The 25255-nt window shown below is 37.8% G+C and overlaps 1 protein-coding gene and 1 pseudogene across 2 annotated transcripts in view; one reads left to right on the top strand and one right to left on the bottom strand.

The window, feature by feature from the left end:
- Gsr (glutathione-disulfide reductase) overlaps window positions 1–25255 on the top strand; it is a 58519-nt gene that overhangs the window by 25331 nt on the left and 7933 nt on the right. For both annotated transcript variants that reach the window (XM_046453289.2, XM_046453288.2), the window contains exons 2-10: window positions 1122–1148; window positions 4676–4764; window positions 5966–6035; window positions 8879–9026; window positions 12992–13046; window positions 17319–17418; window positions 18539–18625; window positions 20468–20626; window positions 23602–23713. In XM_046453289.2, the coding sequence (XP_046309245.1) occupies window positions 4679–4764; window positions 5966–6035; window positions 8879–9026; window positions 12992–13046; window positions 17319–17418; window positions 18539–18625; window positions 20468–20626; window positions 23602–23713 (817 nt within the window). In that variant the 5' untranslated portion in view covers window positions 1122–1148; window positions 4676–4678. The remainder of the gene's footprint in view (window positions 1–1121; window positions 1149–4675; window positions 4765–5965; window positions 6036–8878; window positions 9027–12991; window positions 13047–17318; window positions 17419–18538; window positions 18626–20467; window positions 20627–23601; window positions 23714–25255) is intronic.
- Window positions 6365–6462, bottom strand: LOC124098485 (U6 spliceosomal RNA; annotated as a pseudogene).

Genomic DNA, 25255 nt, shown 5'->3' with positions numbered 1-25255 from the left:
AGCCTACATTTTGGGAGCAAATTTTTACCACATCCACATCAGATAGAACACTAATCTCCAGGAAATATAAAGAACTCAAAAAACTTAACACCGAAAAACCCCAAACTACCCAATCAATAAATAGGCTAAGGAGCTAAGCACACTTAGAAGAAGATATACAATCGATCAACAAATATATAAAAAAATGTTCAACATCTCTAACAATTAGAGAAATGCAAAAATCAAAACTACTCTAAGTTTTCATCTCACACCAGTCAGAATGGCAGTTTTCATCTCACGCCAGTCAGAATGGCAGTTATCAAGAATACAAACAACAATAAGTGTTGGTGAGGATGTGGGGGGAAAGGCACACTCTCACACATTGCTGGTGACACTGCAAATTGGTGCAATCAATCTGGAAAGCAGTATGGAGATTCCTTAGAAAACTTGGAATGGAACCCCATTTGACCCAGCTATCCCACTCCTTGGTCTATACCCAAGGACTTAAAATCAGCATACTATAGTAACACAGTCCACATCAATGTTTATAGCAGCTTAATTCACAGTAGCTAAACTGTGGAAGAAACCTAGATGCCCTTCAATAGATGAATGGATAAAGAAACTGTGTTATATATACACAATGGAATATTACTCAGCATTAAGAAAGGATAAAATTATGGCATTTGCAGGTAAATGGATGGAGTTGGAGCATATCATGCTAAGTGAAGTAAGCCAGTCCCCAAAATCCAAAGGCCAAATGTTTTCTCTGGAAAGTGAATGCTGATCCTTAATGGGGGAGGGCATGGGAAAAAAATGGAGGAACTTTGGGCATAGGGGAGGGGGATAAGGAGAGAGGGTATGGGGCAGGAAAGATGTTGTAATGCAATGGACATTATTACCCTAGGTACATGTATGACTGTACATATGATGGGACACTACATTGTGTATAATCAGAGAAATGAAAGTTGTACTGCAGTTGTGTACAATGAATCAAAATGCACTCTACTGTCATATATACCTAATTTAAATAAAGAAAACGAACTCAAGAAAGTCTTATTTGATGTTTACAGTTCCTTTCTTGCAGGTGCATTTAATGGTTTGAGTTTCATTTTCTTAAAGTATGTTTCTTTTTTCCCCCTTAGGTGAATGTTGGATGTGTACCCAAAAAGGTAAAAATTTTTTTCTTCCTTCTATACTCCTTTTTCATGCTTGGTAAATCATGATCAGAACAAGGACATTTTCAAATATATCATTTAAAATTATTTCTGTGAAATAATTTTAAATGAGAGAAACCAACTAAAAGTGGCTTAAAAAAAAAATACCACGTTCGTGATTTTTTGGTCCTGATATCTGTGGTGTAGTTTTCATTGAACTCATTTCTCTGTTTCACATAGAGGAAAAATTGCATCTTTTATTCCCAAAGTTGCCTCTTGCTTATGGTTGCAAATAATTTTATGATACATTTGAATGCACAGTTGTCCCTCAATATTAATGCAGGATTGGTTCTAGGACCCCTGAGTGTACCAAAATCCATGGATGCACTAGTCCCTTATATTAAAATGGTGTAATATTTGCGTATCCTCTATAAACCACTCTTCTGTATACCTTTTTTTTTTTTTTTTTTGGTACCAGAGATTGAACCCAGGGGCCCTTAACCACTGAGCCACATCCCCAGCCCATTTTTTAAATTTTACTTTGAGATGAGGTCTCACTAAGTTGCTGAGAACTTGCTTTGAACTTACAATCCTTCTGCCTGAGCCTCCCAAGTCACTGGAATTGCAGGTGTGTGCCAGCATGCCTGACTCCCTCTGTATACTTTTAATCGTCTCTAGATTACTTATAATACCTAATAAAGTGTAAATGCTTTGTTAATAGTTGTTAAAATTTTCTTGTCATTATTCCCTAAAAAATGACAAGAAAATTCTGTAAATTTCAGTACAGACACAATTTTCTTTTAATATTTTCCATCTAAGGTTGTTTGAGTCCACAGATGTGTAACTTCTGGATACAGAGGGCCAGCTATTTGTTTATTGGGTATCAGGGATTGAATCGAGGGCAATTAGCTACTGACCCATATTCCCAACCCTTTTTTTTTTTTTTTTAACTTTTTTATTTTGAGACAGGGTCTCACTAAGTTGCTTAGGGCCTTGCTGAGTTGCTGAGACTGGCTTTGAACTTGCAATCCTCCTGCCTTAGCTTCCTGAGCCACTGGGATTGTAGGTATGAGCCATCATGCCTGGCCTGGGCTTCAACTTTAAATTGGCAGCTTTCTGATGTCCTGTAAGCAAATGTGGTATTCTCATCAGTGACATGCACTCCACTGAAATTTCATTTCAGAAAGATTTTCTGAAATCCATTCCTTTGGTAAGGTAGGTTTTTAGGAAATTTGCTCTTTGGGACACTGTTTCCATTATTTTCTTTCCTTTTAATTGTAGATTTAAAATTTAAAAAAAAAAATTATGATAATAGACATCAAACCAATGGCCTGTGTATTCTAGGCAAGCACTCTACCACTGAGTTTCACCTCCAGCCCTTAATTCCAGACTTTAGAGTCTGTTCTACTTGGGGTCATGGATATATGAATTACATAAATTAAGTTATACAGTGATTTTATGTAATTTAAACCTAATTATGGCAATAAGTTCGGTGTTGACTAGTGCTACCTCATTATTTTTAAAAATACCACTGGGCAAATACTGCATAGGAATTTGAATTTGTAATGTCTTGTTCCCATATTTTATTTCACTTATCCCTTCTGATCACATCTGGTAGATTTTTGTTTTTTATTTCTGTTGGGCTCTACTGATTTCAGTGCTTTGCATTCTTGAGCATCAGTTGGTAGTTGCCTCTTATTTTGTAAAACAGCCTGAAGTCTAGAGTAACTCCCCTGTATCAGAAGGGCAGAGTGAATCAGCAGTAGAGGAGCAACCGGAGGTTGGTGGCCCCTACTGCTATGATTAGATCTGAACCAAAAGGCCTAAAGTGGTTCATACAGAGGCACCCTCTCCAGAGGGTGCATGATGCTGTCACATAGTACATAATACAAACTGGAAGCAAAATATTTGTGGTGTTAGTGACTCTTTCATGTGCATTAAGATCAAGAATAAAGCAGATAAAATGGTTAATTCTATGTTACATGAATTTCACCTGAGTTTTAAAAAAAAAAATCAAACAGTCCTTATTTTTATGAACATTGACAATCTTTTAAAAATTTCTTTACTGATTGACTGTATTTTGTGTGGTACTGGGGATTAAACCTGGGGGTGCTTTAGCATTGAACTTTGTCCCTAATGCACCACCCCCTTTTTAAAAATATTTTTTAGTTGTCAATGAACCTTTATTTTATTAATTTACATGGGGTGCTGAGAATCGAACCCAGGGCTTCACACAAGCTAGGCAAGTGTTCTACTGCCGAGCCACCACCCCAGTCCCCCTTACTTTTTATTTTTATTGTGAGACAGGGTTTCACTAAATTGTTGAGGCTGGTCTTAAACTTCATATCCTTCTGTCTCAGCCTCCTGAATCCCTGAGATTATAGTCATGCGTACCATGCCCAGTGCCCAGTTCTCATTTTAATCATATTAAGTGCAGAGGGACAAAGGTACAAAGAAGGCATTTTAGGCTGGCCAAAGATGTAGTCTAAAGCTTGTCTTGCAGAGAAAAATGGTGGTTTGTTATCTAGGGTTCTTAATGCCAATTTGAATCTCATTAAATTGATATTCATTTGTCATAAAAGACCTTTACAAATGACTGACTGCATTCCACAGTAGGTGCAGTCAACCTTTGTATTACAGATGTGTGATTATGTACATCCTTCTAAGGGCATGTTTGTAGTTACTGACTACATAATAGAAATTTGTTCTCTTAGAATTTTTAGTCCTTGCTGGATGCGGTGGCACATGCCTGTAATATTAGCGACTTGGGAGGATGAGGCAGAAGTATTGTAACTCAGAGCCAGCCTCAACATTTTAATGAGGCTCAAAGCAACTCAGCAAGACCTTTCTCAAAAAAAGCTGGGAATGTGGCTTAGTGGTTAAGTGCCCTTGGGTTCAATCATCAGTGCCCCCTGCCCAAAGCAAAAAAAAAAAAAAAAGGAACAACAACAAAAACTTTATTTCATAGCTTTTCTTCTGAATTACTATCCTGTAAAGTTACAGATGCATTCCATTTCCTGGAATTGAATCAAAAGGACAAGGCGTACAGAAATCTAAAAAAAACTTAAAATAGGAATATAGGGGGCTGGGGTTGTGGCTCAGCAGTAGAGTGCTCGCCTAGCACATGTGAGACCCTGGGTTTGATCCTTAACACCACATAAAAATAAATAAATAAATAAAGGTATTGTGTCCAACTACAATGAAAAAAATAAATATAAAAAAATAGGAATATAGCGAATGATAAGTTTAAAAACTTTAAAGAAAAAACTATTAGGCTTGTAATATTCTGCTTTCATATTATTTATTATAAACTCTATTACCTAACAATATTGGTTATATTGGTTATAATTTGCCCAATATTTCAGAAGCCTCACTGTCCAGTCCATTTGGTCATGCTTCTGAACTTTCATTCTTAATGTGTTTAGTTTTGTTTTTAATTTCAAGGTTAGTTCTTACCTGCTGTCACATAGTTACCATTCATTCATGACATCTTTCTTTCTTCAGGACTCATGTACTACTATTTTGGGTACTTTTCTTTATAGGTAATGTGGAACACAGCTGTCCACTCTGAATTCATGCATGATCATGTTGATTATGGCTTTCAAAACTGTGAGAGTAAATTCAATTGGGGGTAAGTATTAATGCTCAAAGGGTTCAATTTGCAAATGTAGATTTCTAGTAACTTAAGCCTAAACTTGGGGAGATATTATTGTGGTAAAATATGTACAATGTAAAATTTACCATTAAGTACATTCCAGTGTTGTGCAGCCGTGATCATTCTGCATTTCCAGTACGTTTCCACCATCCGAAACAGAATTCTTTACCCATTAAATGTAACTCCTCATTCCCCATGCCCTAGCCACTGCTACCTCTAGTCTACTTTCTGTCTTTATGGCTGAACCTATGCTAGGTTCTTCATAGAGTCATATAATGTCTTTGCTTTTATGTCTGGTTTATTTTGCTTAGCATAACATTTTCAAGGTTTATTCATGTTGTAACCTGTATAAATAATTCATGCTCTTTACTGTGCAGTAGTATCCCTTCTATATTTTATTCAGTTACCTGTCCATGGACTATTGGGTTATTTCTACTTTATGGCTGTTAAGAATAATGCTGCTGCAAACGTTGGTGTACAAGTATCTGTTTGAGTCCCAGTTTTCAATTCTTCTGGGTCTATACCTAGAAGTGGAATTGCTGGATGATATGGCAATTCTATATTTAACTTTTAAGGAATCACCAAAAATTTCTTTTTGGTGGAGGAAGATACTGTGGATTTATCCCAGGGGAACTTAACCACTGAGCTTAACCACATCCCCAGCCCTTTTTATTTTTTTATTTTGAGATAGGTCCTAAGTTGCTTAGGGCCTCTCTTAATTGCTGAGGCTGACCTTGAGCTTGCAATCCTCCTGCCTCAGCTTCCTGAGCCACTGGGATTATAGGCGTGTGCTTTTGCATCTGGATTGCCATAAACTTTTGAAATCATTGAATTTTCACAAAGTTTTAGCAAATCTATTCGCTATTTATGTTTCAATAAACATTTTTGAGTGGCCACCATGTTCTATGTGCTATGCCAAAGCAACTATCCTTGATTATATGCAGAAAGAAGCCCACATAAGTGGATGCCAACTGAGCGTTCTCCATGGAGTGGAGTAAGGATTCTCAACACAGAGGAAGGCAGGTGGTCACAGGGAAAGGACAGCTGTCTTCAGAGATATTTATTCACTTCATTTTTATTGAGAGTCTATGATTTTCTGCTTACGGGTGTTGGGACAGTTCTCTGGCTACTGAAAGGAAAATCCTGTTTCTCAGTACTGACTCAGGTTTTGTTGCAGTGTTATAAAAGAAAAGCGGGATGCCTATGTGAGCCGCCTGAACACCATCTATCGAAACAATCTAACCAAGGTGTGTATGCTTTTTTTTGTTGTTGAGAATCAAACCCAGGGTCTTGTGTATGCGAGGCAAGCACTCTACCAGCTGAGCTATATCTCCAGCCCTGTATGCTGGGTTTTGAACTTAGAAAAGGAAGGAGCTGTTTTTTGCTGGAGTAGGCAAGTAGGTGTGGCCAGGCAAAAATGTATCTTCATATAGTGTGTTTGCCTCTGGCAAGTATATGTTGTCCTTTACCTTTCTGAGGCTTTTTCTGCCTTAGTGCTTAGATGTTATACCTCCTCCATGCCAGGCCATACTAGTGACATTGGTAAATTACAGGTCATCCAGCCTTCCATTTTCTTTTTAGTATGGAATGCTTCACAGATTCATATGTCATCTTTGTACAGGGGTTACATTAATCTTTTCTGTTCCTATTTTAGTACATATGCTACTAAAGCAAACACCAGCTCTCCTTTTTCTTTTTAAAATGTATTATAGTTATGCCTAATTGTAGAGTTCATTTTGGCATATTCATAAATGCATGTAACATAGTTTTCTCCATTTCAATCCTCAATTCTACCTGCTTCCCTTCTCTCCTCCCACATCCTTTTACTGTACAGCATATGTCCCATCATCCTTCCTTTGTCTTTGTGGTTTCACTTTGCAGTTTCTAGGAGATTTACATATTTATATAGCTTAATTTTTATTCAGATGACAGTAGATTCTGGGTTTTTTTTTTTTTTTTTTTTTTTTTAGTATTATACCTAGTAGTTGGGTTTATTCCAAGAAAATCATATAGCATCAAACAGTAGATTCTTGTTGCTGTTTGAGCTGCCCTAATCTCAATAGTGACATGTTTATAAACCAATGTTTTTTGTCTTTTGCTCCTAGGCATTGAAGCCAGGGCACTCTACCACTGAGCTACATCCCCAGTTCTTTTTATTTTTTGAGACAGGGTTCTCATTGAATTGCTTAGGACCCTGCTTAATTGTTGAGATTAGCCTTAAACTTGGAATCCTCCTGCCTCAACCTGTTGAGTTGCTGGGATTATAGGTGTGCATGACTACACCTGGCTCTAAACCAGTTTTTAAGGTGAATTACTTCTACAGATGGCTAATCTCAAATACTTTTATATTGGTTCTTATTATTTGTTGTATTTGATTATTTATTTATTTATTTTAAAAATATTTTTTAGTTGAGATGTACACAATGCCTTTATTTATTTATTTATTTTTTATGTGGTGCTGAGGATGAAACCCAGTGCCTCACACTTACTAGGCAAGTGCTGTACCACTGAGCCACAACCCCAGCCCTGTATTTATTTTTTGGAGGAGGATATTTAGATATTTTCTTGTAGTCATTTTTCCCCCCCAAGTGGTCCTGAGGATTGAACCTAGGGCATTAAGCAAACTAGGCAATTGGTTTACCACTGAGCTGCATCCCCATTCCCAGAATATATTTTCTGACCTTAACCCCCAATTTAGAAGGAAAGATACTTGAGTACAGTTCTGTATCTACTAACTCCAAAGGATTTTAAGGCTCTCAGACTTATATTTATTAGAGATACAGCATTCTATTACTAAAGCACCTACATCAAAATTTTAATTTTTAAAATTTGTTCTAAATAGTATACATGACAGTAGAATACATTCAACTTATTGTATACAGATGGAACACAACTTCTTATTTCTCTTGCTGGACACGCTGCGGGGTTATGACTCATTCGTGCAATCATACATGTACATAGGGTAATAATGTCCATCTCATTCCACCATCCTTCCCATCCCCACACATCAAAATTTTTAAGTGGAGCTAGCTGAAATACTTTTGCAAGAGATAGGAAAATTACCAAGAAATCCAGCATTTTTAAATACTTATAAATCTTGATATGAAATAGAACTTACTGTGACTTTATGATCAAGGAATTGTTTATAGCTTTCCCTCATAGAAAAGGAAACTTGCTGTCCAATATCTTAGGAAATGAAAATTCCTCCAAACTGTGTTGTCTGAATTATTACTACTCAGCTCACACTCCTTTTTCTCAAGCACCTCATAGGAACTTTTTATTCCTGAAGAAAGGGTGTTCTGGAGGCTTGTGGGTTTTGGCATTGATTTTAATTCAGCTTGATTAAGCAAGGCACCTGCAGGAATAGACCTGGAGGGGTAGTTGGAAAAGAGGAAATAGCTCAGTTCAGAACTAGACATGTTCCAGAATGTTGATACATTCCATTGTGTGATCATACTTGCATGCCTCCATTATCCTTATTTAGTCACCTGTATTCGCAGGCCAATACATGTATCATGACTGGCAGAAGCTTGCCAGCCTTCTCAAATTGATGCCTTGGCATAGATGATGTTAGTAAGAGCAAATCAGCTTTTAGTTTTCAACTTATTATTATTTTAAATATTTTTTTAGTTGTAGTTGAACACAATTCCTTCATTTTATTTATTTCTATGTGGTGGTGAGAATTAAACTCAGCGCCTTGCATGTGTTAGGCGAGCGCTCTACTGCTGAGTCCACAACCCCAGCCCCTTAACCTTTATTTTTTTGTTTTCCTCTTTCTTCTTCCCTTCCTCCAGACACATCATTCTTCAATCTCTCTCACTGTAAGGAAGACTTTCTCTCGCAGTGCTTCCTTTCTCCTCCTCTTCCATTTCTTCTTGCATTTCTTATTTTATGCTTTCAGTATCTAATGGCAATCCCTTTACTTGAGTATCAGTTAGCAGTCAAGAACTCTACATAAACGCAAGAAACAGAATTGTCTTGGTATTTCAAACCAAAAATCACAAGTTTTACTGGAGATACGGAAGAGCTGATATGTTGCATCAGGTGTTTTTGCTTTAAGAACAGTCTAATGTTGTTATTTCTTCTTCAGTCCCATATAGAAATCATCCATGGCCATGCAGCATTCACATGTGATCCCCAGCCCACAGTGGAGGTTAATGGGAAAAAATACACAGCTCCTCACATTCTGATTGCCACAGGTGGTGTCCCCTCATATCCTCATGAGAGCCAGATCCCTGGTGAGTTCAAAGGCAAATAGTTATTAACTATTTGGAGGGGTTTTCCATTGCATTCAGAATTACAAACTAGGCCATGGATATGCCTATACCAGTTTTCTCTTTTTTTTTTTTTTTTTTTTTAAGAGAGAGAATTTTTTAATATTTATTTTTCAGTTTTCGGTGGACACAACATCTTTATTTTATTTTTATGTGATGCTGAGGACCGAACCCAGCGCCCCGCGCATGCCAGGAAAGCGCGTTACCGCTTGAGCCACATCCCCAGACCCCAGTTTTCTCTTAAGAAAGGCTGTGAAGCCAGGCATGGTGGTGCAGACCTGTAATCCCAACGGCTAGGGAGGCTGAGGCAGGAGGATCACAAGCTCAAAGCCAGCTTTGGCAAAAATGTGGCACTAAACAACTCAGTGAGACCCTGTCTCTAAATAAAATATAAAATAGGGCTGGGATGTGGCTCAGTGATCGCGTGCCCCTGAATTCAATCCCTGTACCCTCAACCCCCGCCAAAAAAAAAAGAAAGACTATGAAAAAAGTCTCTGTAGAACCTAAAATTAATTGGCTAAGTGGTAGTTAGTGAAGAGGAGAGGAAAGAGATTTCATCCATTTCAAACTATTGTAGCCTCAATCTTAGCATGTATAGATTGTTTCTAGTCTCTGTTAGAAGTGTTGCTATTTATAAGGTACAAATATATTGACTGAAGGGAGAGAGATCTTGTAAGGATGTAGTTTAACTAGTTAAGTAAGCCTGTTTTTTTGTTTTTTTTTTTAATATTGCAGTCCCTCTTTTCAAATTTAAAGCAACTTTTTTTTTAAGAGAGAGAGAGAATTTTTTTAATATTTATTTTTTTAGTTTTGGCGGACACAACATCTTTGTTTGTATGTGGTGCTGAGGATCGAACCCGGGTCGCACGCATGCCAGGCGAGCGCGCTACCGATTGAGCCACATCCCCAGCCCATAAGTAAGCCTTATATACATCTTTTTGTCTGTAATATGGAGATTATAAAAGAAGATTAAATTAGGAATCTCAGAGATGGCCCTATCTACCTTTGCAGGTCTTTTGGATGGTGAGCATAGTTTATGCCACTTTTTTATGTTCCATGGATTGGTGCCATAAGACTCATTACCATCCTGAATTTTATATGGATCATTCTGAAGAGAGGATCCATAAATTGTCACCAGCTTTAAAGTATTCATGCCAGGCCAAGTGGCACACACTTGTAATCTCACCTACAAGAGGGTCACAGGTTCAAGACAACTTAGATGCTGTCTCAAAAATAGGGCTGAGGATATAACTCAAAACACTCCTGGGTACTATCCCCAGTACCCAAAACAAAACAAAGTGTTTGACCCCTAAAGGTAAAGACAATTACTGTAAAAGATATGAAGATACCATTCTCAAGTAGATTAAAATTTAGTTGGGAATATTAAACATAAAATATATTAGACATAGAACATTCAAATAATCACAAATGAATATATTAGACATGAAATAGTTAGACATATGTTAAATAGAATTAGAATATTAGACATAAGTATCCTTGATAGGTATAGTTTCTAAGATATAGAAATATATACATATATGTATATCTATATACATATATGTGTGTGTGTGTGTGATTTTTTTTTTTTTTTTTGTCTATATGTGTGTGTGGTACTGAGGATTGAACCCAGGGCACTTTACCACTGAGCTATGTCCCTGGCCTTTTATTTTTCATTTTGAGACAAGTTGTTTAGAGCCTTGCTAAGGTGCTAAAGTTGATCTTGAACTTGCAATCTTCCTGCCTCAGCCTCCTGAGTTACTGGGGTTACAGGCATACACACCATGCCTAGCCTAAAAGTAAAATAAAGCAAATGCAAACAAAGTGTATGAAGATAAGAATGGTGTGAAAATACATTGTATACAATCAGTGACGAGAAATTGGGCTATATATGTATAATATGAAATGAATTGCATTCTGCTATCATGTATAACAAATTAGAATAAATAAATAATTCAATTAAAAATAAATAAATAAATAATTTATTTAACCCTAAAAGAAAACAAATAATTTAGAACATAGGAAATCCAGGCATTTCTCACTCCCAATACTGTATGGCTTACTCTTTCCTTAGAACCTCAAAGTAAAATAATATAATATAATATAATAAAATAATCTCTTATTCAAAAAAATTTTTTAAACATTTATCAATTTATTTAAAATATAAAAAGTAAGCCAAGTGTACACCTGTAATCCCAGCAGCTCAGTCTGAGACAGGAGGATCGCAAGTTCAAAGCCAGCCTCAGCAACAGCAAGGCACTAAGCAACTCGGTGAGAACCTGTCTCTAAATAAAATACAAAATAGGGCTGTGCCCATGAGTTCAATCACTGGTACCCCAAAAAATAAAAATAAAAAGTAATAAATAAAAAAATAAATAAATAAAACAAAGCAAATACAAACACTAAATGAAATGTTCTAATACATGATTGCCAGATAGTGAGGTTTTAAGTACTCAGAGGCAGGCCAGGCAGGCCAGATTAGTATGGGCTGGGATGAACCAGGAAGACTTCTAGGGAATTGTGCACACAAACTGAATGTAATGTGCTGAGGAAGAAAAGAATCAGTGGGTAATAAAGATGTCTTCGGTGGACATTGAAACAATTCAGCCAGTTTTTCTAGCACTGACATTCTTGAGGCAAATACTGTGACCTGAGACTGGAATTGGGTTGGGGCCAATTTATGGGAACTTATTAAGCCAAATAGTGGAATCTCTAAATTTATGATAACTGACAAATGTTAATTTATAAATATTATAGTAACAAGATCTCAGTGATTATTTATTTTGGGGTACCAGATATTGAACCCAGGGGTACTTTACTACTGAGCTACATCCTCAGTCCTTTTTATTTTTTTATTTTTAGATAGGTCTCACTAAGTTGTCAAGGGTCTCACTAAGTTGCTGGGACTGGCTTCAAACTTGAGATCCTCTCCCAAGTCACTGATTACAAGTGTGTACCACCACACCCAGCTCAGTGATAATTTTAGAAACAAATGGGACAGTGACTTGAAAGGGACAGAGAAGGATGTAGATCAGCTAGAAAACTTGTAATTCCCAGTACAGAAGATTGGGTATGGTTTTTACCAGAAATGTGATGGAAATATTTCAATCTTACTTCAAGTAACTATCTTTTAAGACAGTTACTTTTTCCCTGCTGCAATGCCAGGGATAGGAGAAGAGAATAGGCATAAAAGACACAGCAGAAACAGAATCAGGCACTGTATCTATTGATTTCAAGACACGTTTTTAAAAATATTTATCACCTCTGAAAAGATGTATCTTATAATCATGATGCTTGGGTTCTGTGTGTATGTATCTGTGTGTGTGTATTTGCTTTTATATATTATAATTATTTTTTGATTGTTTATGATGCTTGGGATTGAACTCAAGGCCTTGTGCATACAAGGCAAGCACTCTACCAACTGAGCTATATCCCCAGCCCTATAATTACTTTTTGCAATATTGGGGATTAAGTCATTGAATCCAAGGACACTTTATCACTGACCTACATACCCAGCCCTTTTGATTTTATTTTGAGACAGGGTCCCAGAGACTTTAGCACCTGGCTAAAGTATTTTTTTAATATTTATTTTTTAGTTGTAGGTGGATACAATATCTTTATTTCATTTTTATGTTGTAATGAGGATCAAACCTAATGCCTCACATGTGCTAGGTGAGCATTCTACCCCTGAGCCACAACCCCAGCCCTGGCTAAAGTAAATTTAAAGTTAGTTAGCTGCCGTTGCTTCTAGTTCTAGAAAGAAATTAAAAGTGTTGATTCACAGAAGACTTAGTGGACCATTTTCTAAGTGGAAACTTTAACAAACTTGACAAAACTGTGTGTTAACTGAAAAACTGTTTGGTTCTTGCATAAAATGCTGTGTACAAGAGAAAGTGCAGTCTTGTGTGATCAATATTGTATTTTCTACATAGGTGCCAGCCTAGGAATAACCAGTGATGGATTTTTTCAGTTGGAAGAATTGCCTCGGTAAGTGGACTTCACCTTAATGGTCCCTTCTTCCACAGTCTTGCCTGAGAACTTTTCCTCTTCCTCCCCTTCCCAACCATTTATAGTGTTTTCTAAATTCAATTTTTCTACCTTTTCTCCTTTTCTGTCCTTGGGTACCTCATCCACTAGTACTCCTCAGTAGATCCTTGAAATCTTATATGCTTTTGGGCAGAGGCCATTGTAGAATGTTAAGAACTCAAATCAGATACAGGATAGTATTGAAGACTCAATAATATAAGTCCTAAAACTCTGGTCAGAGGTTGTAGCTCTGTGGTAGAGCACTTACCTAACATGTGTGAGGCACTGGGTTCGATTCTCAGCACCGCATACAAATAAATTTAACAACTAAAAAAAATTAACAACTAAAAAAATATTTAAAAAAAAGAAAGACCTTAAACTCTCTTCAGCTTGATATGGCATCAAGTCATAACATCTCTAAAGTAATTGACTCTGGATTTTTCAAAGTTAGTACAGAGGGGTCTCCATAAAAGATGGCTCTGTTGGTCTCACAAAAATATATTTTCTGACATTGTTCTTGTTCTTTTTTTTTTTTTTTTTTTTTTTGAATGGTGGTCTCACGATGTTGCCTAGGCTGAACTTGAAATCCTGGGCTTAAATTGCCATCCTGCTTCAGCCTCTCAAGTAGCTGGTGACTATAGGCATGTGCCAAAGTGACCAGCTGACATTGGCGTTTTTTGGTTACTGTTGTTATTTTTTCTTGTACTAGGGATTGAACCCAGGGTTTGCACATGCTAGACAAACACTGTACCACTGAGTTACATCTTCATTCCCTGGCATTGTTCTTGATGTAGGTTTGTCTGAGTAACTTTAGTGAATTTCTGACATGAATTTGATTCATAGAGGAAAAGAAGGTAACAAGGGAAAACATTTCTCTCATTTGAAGGCCCTGCATGTTGCAGGCTTTTTGGAGTGGTTCTCCTTTTACTCGTGGTAAGAGATGAATAGAAGAAAGAACCTGTGGCCCAGAGCCTGGCCTCTGTCTCCATCTGAGTCACTCTCTAGTTGATGGTGCTTAATCTGCTGCTCCCTCAGTGGCTGTTGCAAGTCCAGTTTGAGGTCCTAAGCCTTACTTTTACAAATGCTTTCAGAGATCATCAGTGACTAATAATCCATCTTTACCTTAAGTCACCAATAGCCACAGTTCATAAAGGATGAGGACTGTACTCTACAGTTCCATGGCACCAGTGAAAATGGATATGTAGACCAAGCCATCTTCTGACTTAGATGAGGTTTCAGAACAGCCTATAGTCTTTTTAGGTTTACTGTTAGTGCATGGAAATGTATTGGATAACAGCCTTTCATCCCTCACAATCCTCCCTGTACTACTTAGTGTTAGTGTTGAATGACATGACACATGTGAGCATGCTTCCAGAAATGTGGTCATGAGTCATCATGTTTAGATAATAAAATTTGATCTAGACTCAACCTGAAACAAGTTTTATTATAAATATCTGTTCATTAGGTATTTTAAAGTCCTTTATTAAGCTTTTATTGACATGAATAAAAATTTAATGAATGCATTTATACATGTTATAAACAATAGACTTTTAAGAACACAGGAAAATGAATTAACTGTTGAGCAGAGCATGGCAGCATGCATCTATGGTCCTAGCTGCTTGGGAGACTGAGGCAGAAGGATTGCTTAAACCTAGAAGTTTGAGAACAGTCTAGGTAACCCAGGGAAATCCTTGTTATAATCATGGTAAATAAGTAAAGAATCAGGGAAAGAATGAATTCTGTAGACAAAATACCATGTGCACTGTGTAGTTCCATTTTATCCTCTGGTTGGATGGAGTTGGGAGCATGAATCCCATGGAAGGTTGTAGCATAAGTGGTCCTGAGGGCCAGAAGGAGGAAAAAGAAGTGCTTTGGGGATTTGGCAACTTGAAAGATTTCTTCCAGTGAAGATGACAGTGGCAAGTGTTAGCATTAGGGTAATAATGGGTACTAATGGGAGCTGAGGGGACGCACTGAGTTCCTTGCAGGTCTCTGAATAAACCGTTTTTTTTTTTCATGCCTATTTTTCTTTCCTTTTTTTTTTTTTTGGTGTGTGTGTGTGTGTGTGTGTGTTACCGGGGATTGAACCCAGGGCTTTGTGCATGCAAGGCAAGCACTTTACCAGCTAAGCTATATCCCCAGCACCTCTCCCCCATCGTTTTTTTTTTTGTTTTGTTTTGTTTTGTTTTGTTTTTTAAACTGGGGTTTAAACCTAGTGGTACTCTACCACCGAACTACATCTTAACCCTTTTTATTTATTATTATGAGACAAGGTCTCACTAAATCACTGTTCTTGAACTTGCAGTCCTTCTGCCTCAATCTCCTGAGTACTGGAATTATAGGCATGTGACACTGTACCCAGTACATGCCTGTTTCTTGCATGGACTGCTTCTGGGGGCCCTGCAAGAGCTAGTTGTGTTTCAGGAATCTGCAGCATTTTCTAAACTCTCTACTCTGCAAGAACTGACTGGATGTGATCCTTGACCAACTCTAGAGCATGTTTCTCTCTTCCAAAATTCCTTAAGAGCAGGAATCGTTATCCATCCTGTCTAGTGTGATACCTAACACAGCATAGAACTTCAATAATACATGTCTGGGGATAAAAAGAAGGTGGATAGGAGAAAGGAAAGCAATAGGAAGGAAGAACTGTAGAAAGGAAAAGAGGTCAGAAACAATGGTGGAGATGGAAGAAGAGCTATTTCATAGGTTTGAACCATACCGAGATTTTTCTTTTCATACTCTGGATTGTAGGATAAGAGGGTCATTACCTCTTATAGCCATTTGTTTTTCTTTCTTGTAGTGTTCCTGGAGGTTACTAATACCTCACCTTTAAAGGGGAGATCAATATTTACAGTACCCAATGCAAACAATATGCAACCAGAAACCAAATAGCTCCTATTTAGACAATTACAGTTTTGTCACAATAATGAGAAATGATGTGTGAGATTAATATCTACAATATAAATAGTAGGTTTGCATAAGTGCCTGTGGTTTCTAATGGTGAACAAAGAGTGTGGGGGAGGTGTGGGATGTGAGGTTTATGAGGTAGGAGGAGAGAATATAGAGGTATTAGATCATAGGAAGAGTGAAAAAGGAATCAAGAAAAGTAGGCTAGCAGGGATACCTCTGGTGTAACCAGACCTGCAGGGACTTTGGTGATGATCTTCCAGGTCCTGGCTATTGTCTCTAGTTGAAAGCAGGCCAGGAGAGCCACGTGTTGGTAAATGGGGGCCACAGTGGTATGGCTCTCCTCTCTGAGCAGGTGTAATCATCTCCTCCTGCTCCTCCTCCTACTCCTCCTCTCCTGCTCTGTGCAGTGTTGAACCATTTGGGTTTTTACTTTTTTCCATCCAGATTGTAAGCCCTGTGAAGTCTGGGACTTACAGTGTAGGTACTTTGCCTGAGGGAGATATTGGAGCAAGTTTTCCTTTGTTCTCCCCTTGAGTGCTTATTACCCATGATGCATTGCAACCTTGGGAGAGGTTGTATGAAGCTTTAGAGGGCACCAGCCCCAAAGGGGATAACCAAAAAAGAGGTCTTATTCTGCAGACTGTAGCATGAAAGTAAACCTGGAGCTGGGTCCAGGATCAGAGCTTCTTCACTATTGGTTTAGACCTTCATTCAAACTTTTAACCAGGACTGAAGATTCTTTTTTAAATCAAAATGTATTCAGGAAGTTTAGTTTGCAGAATTATCCTAGAAGTTAAAGTAGCTTGCTTAAATTGGCCCTTGACCATATTGCAAGAATTGATAGAACTAAGTCATGATCAAGGAGAAACACCCAACACAGAAGAGTAATGGTGCTAAGAATTGTGGCCCTGCTGTTAGTTTTAGACACATAAGAGGCCATCTCTAAAGTGTATACCCACTATAAAAATGAAGTAATCCAGACTTTGGGGATGGAAGCAGAAGATCTCAGAAATGGTCCAAATTAACAAGTGAAGTATAACTCCAACACAGAACATGTGGAATGTAGCCTTTGAATAACCTCTTGAAAAGCCCCCTGTTCCTGTTGATGGGCAGAACCACAGCCTCTGGGACAGAAGTCCCCTGTGTTTCTCCTTTGCTTGCAAAGCAGTAAAACTTCTTTTTCCTTTTTCTTAAAAAAAAAGAAAGAAAGAAACCATCTCTAGTTTGGAAGGTTTTTGTGTCATTAAAGAAATGTCATAGTATCTGTATAACTTGTCTATAAATCTAAAATTATAAAACATTAACATTCTGCTCTCATTTAAGCCGCAGTGTCATTGTGGGCGCAGGTTATATTGCTGTGGAAATAGCTGGGATCCTCTCAGCCCTGGGCTCTAAGACATCATTAATGATACGGCATGATAAGGTAAATCTTAGCCTTTTCCTTCCCATTCCCTGTATTTTCCTTTTCTTTTTTGGGTGGAGGGAAGGTACCGGGGATTGAACTCAGGGGGGCACTAAATCACTGAGCCATATCCCAGCCCTATTTTGTATTTTATTTAGAGACAGGGTCTCACTGAGTTGCTTAGCCCCTCACCTTTGCTAAGGCTGACTTTGAACTCATAATCCTCCTGTCTCAGCCTCTGAGCCGCTAGGATTCCAGGCATGCGCCACTGTACCAGGCTGGTTATACTTCTTAACTTGAACAAATGGAGGGACCAGAGGTTTGCTTACAATCCTGGGCAGTGCATACTCCTAAAACTTTCTCTTTGGCTTTGAAATATGTCATGTAATTCAACCCCAAGGAGATTTATGTCCTGAAAAGTACTTTTCATAAACATGATTTTGCATGATTGAAATATCCAGTAAATTGGAAGGAAGAGGAAAGGCAGAGTATTTAATAAATAAGTAAATTTTTATAGTCTTATCAGTACATTGGTCCATTTGGAAAGTTGGTAAGCACTGATGACATCTCCAGCCCTTTTTATTTTTTTTCAAACTCGGGCTTGCTAAGTTGTAGAGCCTGGCCTAGAACCTATGGTCCTTTGACATTAGCCTCCTTAGTAATTGGGATTATAAGCATATATTATTGTGCCGAGCTGACTATCCATTTTATTTTTACTCTAAAACAGGAATTAAGTCAAATATAATATAGACACTGGTAGGAGAAGAGAGGATTTATTAAAACTTCGCTTCCGTCTCCCAGGATGGCTTGTACCTGTGATCCCAGTGACCTGGGAGTCTGAGACAGGAGGTTTTCAAATTTGAAGCTACCTAGCACAACTTAGTGTGAGACCCTGTCTCAAAAAATAAAAGGGATTGAGGATATAGCCTGGTGCTAAAGTGCTCCGTGGTTCGGTCACCAGTACCAAAACAAAAACCAAAAAAACCCTACACTCTCAATATGACCATGAATGAAGGAGATAGGGAAAAGGATAATACAGCACTGAAATTTCCCTCCCAAGTTTGTAGCATGTCTTTAATCACGTTTTGTTTTGTTTTTTTTCCACAACCCCCATCCCTCTGTTGCCTATATCTGTACACAGGTACTTAGAAATTTTGATTCACTAATCAGTTCCAACTGCACTGAAGAGCTGGAGAACGCTGGCGTGGAGGTCTTGAAGTACTCACAGGTGTGTCCTCAAGGCCCGCTCATAGCCTCTTGTCATCTGTCTCTGGGGAATAACACTTTTTGCTTTTGACCTCACCCATTTAGGTTTCGAATTTTGTTCCTGGTTGTCATGCTTTGTTTGCATCAAACCCAGGGCCTTACACAAGTCAAATACTCTACCACTGAGCTACACCCCAGCCCTCAATTTTATAAACACAAACTCCTCAGTCAAAATTTATTCTATTCCTAGAGTACTGCCAATTATTTCTTTTCTTTCCTTTTTTTAAGAAAGCTACTTTTCACATTAAGGTGTTAACAAAGCCAAATATGTAAAAGATTAGAAACCTGGCAGTTAGAAGCTTTGATGTTTGTGCCCATATACCTTTTTGCATATCCTTACTTTTTATATTTACATTTGTTTTCCAGAAAATAGTATGGGATTTTTTTTTCAGTGCTAGGAGTCAAAACTAGGGCCTTTCACATGCCAGGCAAGTACCACTAAGCCCCATTCCCAGCCCTTGGAATCTTTTTTTTTTTTTTTTGTCTTCTTCATCCTACAAGTATATTCCCCGTTCAGTTTGGTGCACTACAAAGAGAGAAAGCACCGAAATTGTTTTCTTTTGCATCGTAGTGCAAACTAAAATGGAACATATTTTTAATACAAGTACTTTATGGTTTATTTTGATCAATTTTTATAATTTTTTGATTTTTAATTGCTGCTTGAAGTCTTTTTCTTTCTCTCTTTTTTTTTCAAGATATATGTGACAGGATAGTGTGGAACCTATTTTTAAGCCTAACTTTTACAAAAGCCATTACTCCTCAGGGAATTCTTGAATTTCAGCCAATTTTCTTGGAGAATAATCTTGTAAAAATGTTTTTTCCACCCCCACAACTTCATCCTTTTAACATCAACTCTATTAAGTAAAATAATAAATGAGAACATGCTTTGTAAGTATAAATATGCTGAACTAGTAGAAAGGCTTATCATCCAAATCACCTTAGGACCTTCACTAAGCTGCATAGTCAGCCCTCTTTTATCAATGGGTTCTGCATCTGCAGAGTCAACTACTTGTGGATCAAAAATATTTTGGGGAAAACAGTGGCATGTATACTGAACATGTACAAACTTTTTCTCTGAATAATACAATCTAACACCTATTTACCTTGTGTTTTGAATTTTAAGTAAAACGAAGTTGATTTAAAGTACACAGGAGGAGGTATCTAGGTTATATGCAAATACTATGCCATTTTATATAAAAGACTTGAACATTCACAGGTTTTATGTCTGTTGAGGTTCCTGGAACCACTTCCCTACAGGAATGGAGGGGTAGCTGTGTATAAACTCAGCTGTCCTGAATAGGTTATTCCTTTCCCCCATTCTGATTCCGAATGTCCAGGAGGAAGCATTGACCATGCTTTAGAAAAGTTTCTTGGTGATGCTGCTACATCCTTTCTTTCAAGCCACTGTGCTTAGATTTATGACTTAAAATATTATCACAGATTTGAAGAAGTGCATTTAATAATTTGTTTTTAAGCCAAAGCATTACAATGATAACATTAGTTGACATTTCCAGTCATTGACTGGCAGCTTTGGGGCAACACAGGAAACAAGCCTGGCTCCAGGGACTTCTGATGCTGATGGCCTGTGGCTGAAAGTAAATTGTCTTTGTCAACTATAGGTTTCAGGTGGGATTTTTTTTAATGTTAAAAATTTTAGGGACTCCCTGGGTTCAATCCTCAGCACCTCATGTAAATAAATAAATAAGATAAAGGTATAATTTTTTTAAGTTTCATCTTCATTTGCTTTCCTTCCAACTTCTCCCCTTGCCTTGCCACTCACATTTAACATTTTATTTGCCAATAGGTCAAGGAAGTTAAAAGGACTTCATCAGGCCTGGAAGTTTCCGTGATTACTGAAGTTCCTGGAAGCAAGCCGACCTTGACCACTATTCCAGATGTTGACTGCCTGCTCTGGGCCATTGGGAGGGACCCAAATTCCAGGGGCTTGAATTTAAACAATCTGGTAAGCTGACTTAGTCTGTCCTGAGCAATCTTGAATCTGTCCCTATCTCACCCATCCAAAACTTGAGTGGGATTCATTGGATTCTTTTTATTTCATATATTCAGTTTGTCATCAAATCCAATCACTTTTCCTTTGAAATATTTTCCCTTTCTAGTGCCTTCACTCTGGATCAGTCCCTAATTATATTATATCTAGATGGTCCAGTGGTTTCCTGCTGGCTTCCTTCTTGCAGACTTCCCTTTTGCTGTGTGAATATTGAAAGTCCTATACTGATCCCAGATTGTCCCCAGCATCTAATTCAGATAGCTGAGTGTATACCTCATCCTGAACATTGTGTTATTCAGCAGAGGAAACAGATGTTAAGCTATCTCTCTCTGGGATCTGCCAGTACTTCACACAGAGAAAATATTCTTCTCTTAAATTTTGAAGTAAAGTCTAACAGTGATTTGGGGTGTAGTTCCCAGAGTTCAAACCAAATTGGAACCTCACTTCTATCATTTACCAGTTCCATGGCCCTGAACAAGCAATTTAAGTTTTCTGTTTCAATTGTTTCACATACAGGATGGAAATAAAAATATTACTTTGTCTCATTGTGTTATAGAGAACAGTAAATGAGAAAGTACCTGCAAAATAATTAGCTTAGCTCCTGACTTATAGTAGCCCCTGACTTATAGTTACCAATGCAGTATATGTTAACCTGTTGTTTCTGATACTTATGATGTTTTTTGTAATGGGCTATCTTATTCAATTGCAATAATAGAATATTTTATGTTGGAGGTTTATAGTGTTGATGGAGCCTCTGGAGCAGTATGTAACATTTTCATTTATGTGCTAATATTAAATTCTTTTATAATGTGGATTTCTTTTTCATCTCTATAAAAGGTTATTTCTTCATCATCATCATCATCATCATCATCTTCATTTTTTTGATGCTAGGGATTGAACCCAGGGGTTTGTCTATGCTCAGCACATACCTTACCACAGAACTACACACCCAATCTTATTTTTCAGGTTTTTTTTTAAACTTTATTTAGAGCCAGGGTCTCATTGAGTTGCTTAGCACCTCACTTTTGCTGAGGCTGGCTTTGAACTTGCAATCCTCTGTCTCAGTCTCCCGAGCCGCTGGGATTACCAGCCCCAGCCCTTTTTAAATATTGTATTTAGAGATAGAGTCTTGCTGAGTTTCTTAGGGCCTCGATAAATCACTGAGGCTGGATTTGAACTTCTGACCCTCCTGCCTCAGCCTTCTGAGCTGCTGGGATTATAGGCATGCACTACCAAGCCAGGTTTATTTTCTTTTTCTTTTTTTTTTTTTTTTTTTTGTACCAGGGATTGAACACAGGGGTCCTTAACCACTGAGCCACATCCCCAGTCTTTTATTTATATATATATATTTATTTATTTATTTTTTTAGGTATAGATAGATACAACACAATACCTTTATTTTTATTTGGTGCTAAGGATCTAACCCAGGTCCCGCCCGTGCTAGGTGAGCGCTCTACCGCTGAGCCACAATCCCAGCCCCCTTTTTTTTTTTATATTTTATTAGAGATAGGGTCTCACTGAGTTGCTTAGGGTCTCACTAAATTGCTGAGGCTGACTTTGAACTCATAATCCTCTTGCCTCAGCCTCCCAAATTGCTGGGATTACAGGTGTGTGCCACCGTGCCCAGCTACCTATTTACAAAGAATAAAATGCCCAGGGAGATATTTGTTTTGTTTTTTTCTTTTAGTTGTTGATGGACACAATATCATAATTTTATTTATTCATTTTTATGTGGTGCTGAGAATTGAACCCAGTACCTCACATATGCTCAGGAAGCGCTCTATCACTGAGCCACAAACCCAGCCCCTTGGCTTGTTTTTAATCTTATTGTTCTATGAAATTTAGTCAAAGTAGTTGTCTGTTTTTATATTAATGAAACTAATCATCCAGCTCTTTCACCCTTCAAGAGCAACTTTGCCTTTGTACAGTGTGGGTGTTGGTGGGTCCAGTATTAAATTCTGTTTGCTGAATTTTTTAAGAATGAGGCAAGAGAAATGTTCCGTTTTATCGAGATGTTAAGATATAGCTGTATAATGTATCTTATGGGATTTGAACCCCAGGTAGACCCATAAACCCCATAAAGTCCAAAGGTTTTACCCTTCTTTTTTTTCTCTTTGGTGGCGCTGGTGATTAATTCAGGGCTTTGTGCATGCTAAGCAAATGCTTTACCCCTAAGCTATACCTCACCCTTCTTATTTTTTGAGACAGGATCTCACCAAGTTTCCTAAATTGGTCTTGAGCTTGTGATCTTCCTGCCTCAGTCTCCCAATCTCTGGGATCTTAAGCATGTGCCACCACACCTGGCTCTGAAGAGTCTACTCTTAACCATCATGCTGCCCTGTATAATCCATTATGCTTCTTCTTTTGCTGTACATTTATTACTCACACTGGAGTGTATCTTATCTGCAGAGCCATAAGATAAACAAATATATGTCTCAGCAGAGAAGGAAAATTGGTTATGGGAAATATCAGTATATTTTAGAGTAGAATGTGAAGTTTGCTTAAATTTTTAAAAATAAAAAATAGTAAACTGCAAATGCTTTTGGTGACTGCTTCAGGCTGTGTCCCTGTATGGGATGTGTTAGCCTGCCTTAGGAGGAGCCCGTTGGTGAACAAAGTTGAAAAGCACTCAGGTTTAGCAGGTAGTTCATCTGAGAGCTGAGTGATTCCTTTCTTTGTTTCCCGTACCAGTTGAATTGCACATTGCTGTGTCAAACATCTTAAACTTGGACAAAATATTTCACCTGTTACATTAAACAAAGATACAAACTTGCCAACTTCACACACTTTCAAGTTGTGTTAAGTCTTGTGGTTGGTTCCTGGATGCTCAGGTAAAGGGGTGTCGTGCATATTGAGGCAGATGTAGAGCTTGGCTCTTTGATTTTTAGTAGATAAATTAGTATTCATGTGATATCCCTTCATAATTTTAGGGAATTCAAACTGATGAGAAAGGTCATATTATAGTAGACGAATTCCAGAATACCAATGTCAAAGGTGTCTACGCTGTCGGGGACGTGTGTGGGAAAGCTCTTCTTACTCCAGGTAATGCTGCTTCCCCTGTGTGCTATATAAAACTGTTCAGCTTTTCATAGTCAAATCCACTTCAGCAAAGTATCTTCATATCATCAAAATGGTAAAAATGTATTGACATGGATGTTGATTTGGAGGCCTGACATTTTCTGAACCATATTCAATTTTCTTTAAAAGACTTAAGAAAATGCTTAGCAATAGGGACTGGGGCTGTGGCTCAGTGGTAGCACACTTGCGTGGCAAGAGTGAGGCACTGGGTTTGATTCTCAGCACCACATATAAATAAATAAAATAAAGATCTATCAACAATTAAAAATATATATATATTAAAAAGAAAATGCTTAGCAATGACCAAAGGTTTTGTGTATACGATATGGTCACCCTCTGAAGTCTTTGAGTCACAGTTTTGTGTTGACAGTGGAAATGGCTTTTGGAAGAAGTCATTTAGATTAGCCTTGTAACTGATTCTCCTTGATTCCCCCATCCAGGACCTCAACCCATGTCCTGAGTTAAGGATCACATTCCAAGTTCTTTGTCTTACCTTTATCTAGTTAATGATGTCATTCCTTCAGATTTTGGTCCATCTTTCTGAAGGACTTCATCAGATTTTCTAAAGTGCCCTGGGGATGTTGCTTCAGGATGGAAACCTATCCTGTTCCACACCCCAATTCTTTTATTTGCTTTAGAAGCTCTCTTCCCCCACCACCACCTGTATTTATTTTTTATTTTGTTTTGTATTGTTGGTGATAATTTCTTTATTTTTTGTTTGTTTGTTTTTTGGTACTAGGGATTGAACACAGGGGCACTCAACTACTGAGCCATATCCCCAGCCCTATTTTGTATTTTATTTAGAGACAGGGTCTCACTGAATTGCCTAGTGCCTTGCCATTGCTGAGGCTGGCTTTGAATTCACGATCCTCCTGTCTTAGCCTTTCAAGCCACTGGGATTACAGGTGTGTGTCACTGCACCCAGCTTTTTTTTTTTTAAGGCAGGGTCTCACTAAGTTGCCCAAGTATATGTGATCCTCCTAGGGTAAGCCTCCCAAGTAGCTGGCATTGCTGGGATTACAGGCATATGTCACAGTGCCTGGCTCCTAATTTATTATTTATTTATAACTTTTTATTTTTGGTAATAGAGATTGAACCCAGGGGTGCTTTAACACTGAGCCACATCCCCAGCCCTTTTTATTTTGAGCCTTGCTAGTTTGCTTAGGGCATGACTAAATTGCTAAGCCTGGCCTCGAATTTGCAATCCTCCTGCCTCAGCCTCCCAAATTCCTAGGATTATAAGCAAGCGTCACCATGCCTGGCTCTAATTTATTTTTTAATTGAATTTAAAAAGAGAGAGAGAGAGAGTGTGTGTATATATAACATGATTTGAAGTATTTATACATTGTGGATGTCTAAGACAAGCTAGGTAAGGTATATATTACCTCACATGTGTATCTTTCTGTTTTGTTTTGGTGAGAACACTTTAATCTACTCCATTAGCAATTTTCAAGTATATAATATATTGTTATTAACAATAGTCAACATTTTACAATAGATCTCTTA

Source organism: Marmota monax, unplaced genomic scaffold (assembly GCF_021218885.2).
Source record: "Marmota monax isolate L192 unplaced genomic scaffold, Marmota_monax_Labrador192_F-V1.1 WCK01_AAM20220418_F8-fsc00117, whole genome shotgun sequence".
Lineage (NCBI taxonomy): Eukaryota > Metazoa > Chordata > Mammalia > Rodentia > Sciuridae > Marmota > Marmota monax.
Note: the sequence above shows the minus strand (reverse complement) of the source record. Positions and strands in the feature narration are given on the sequence as shown.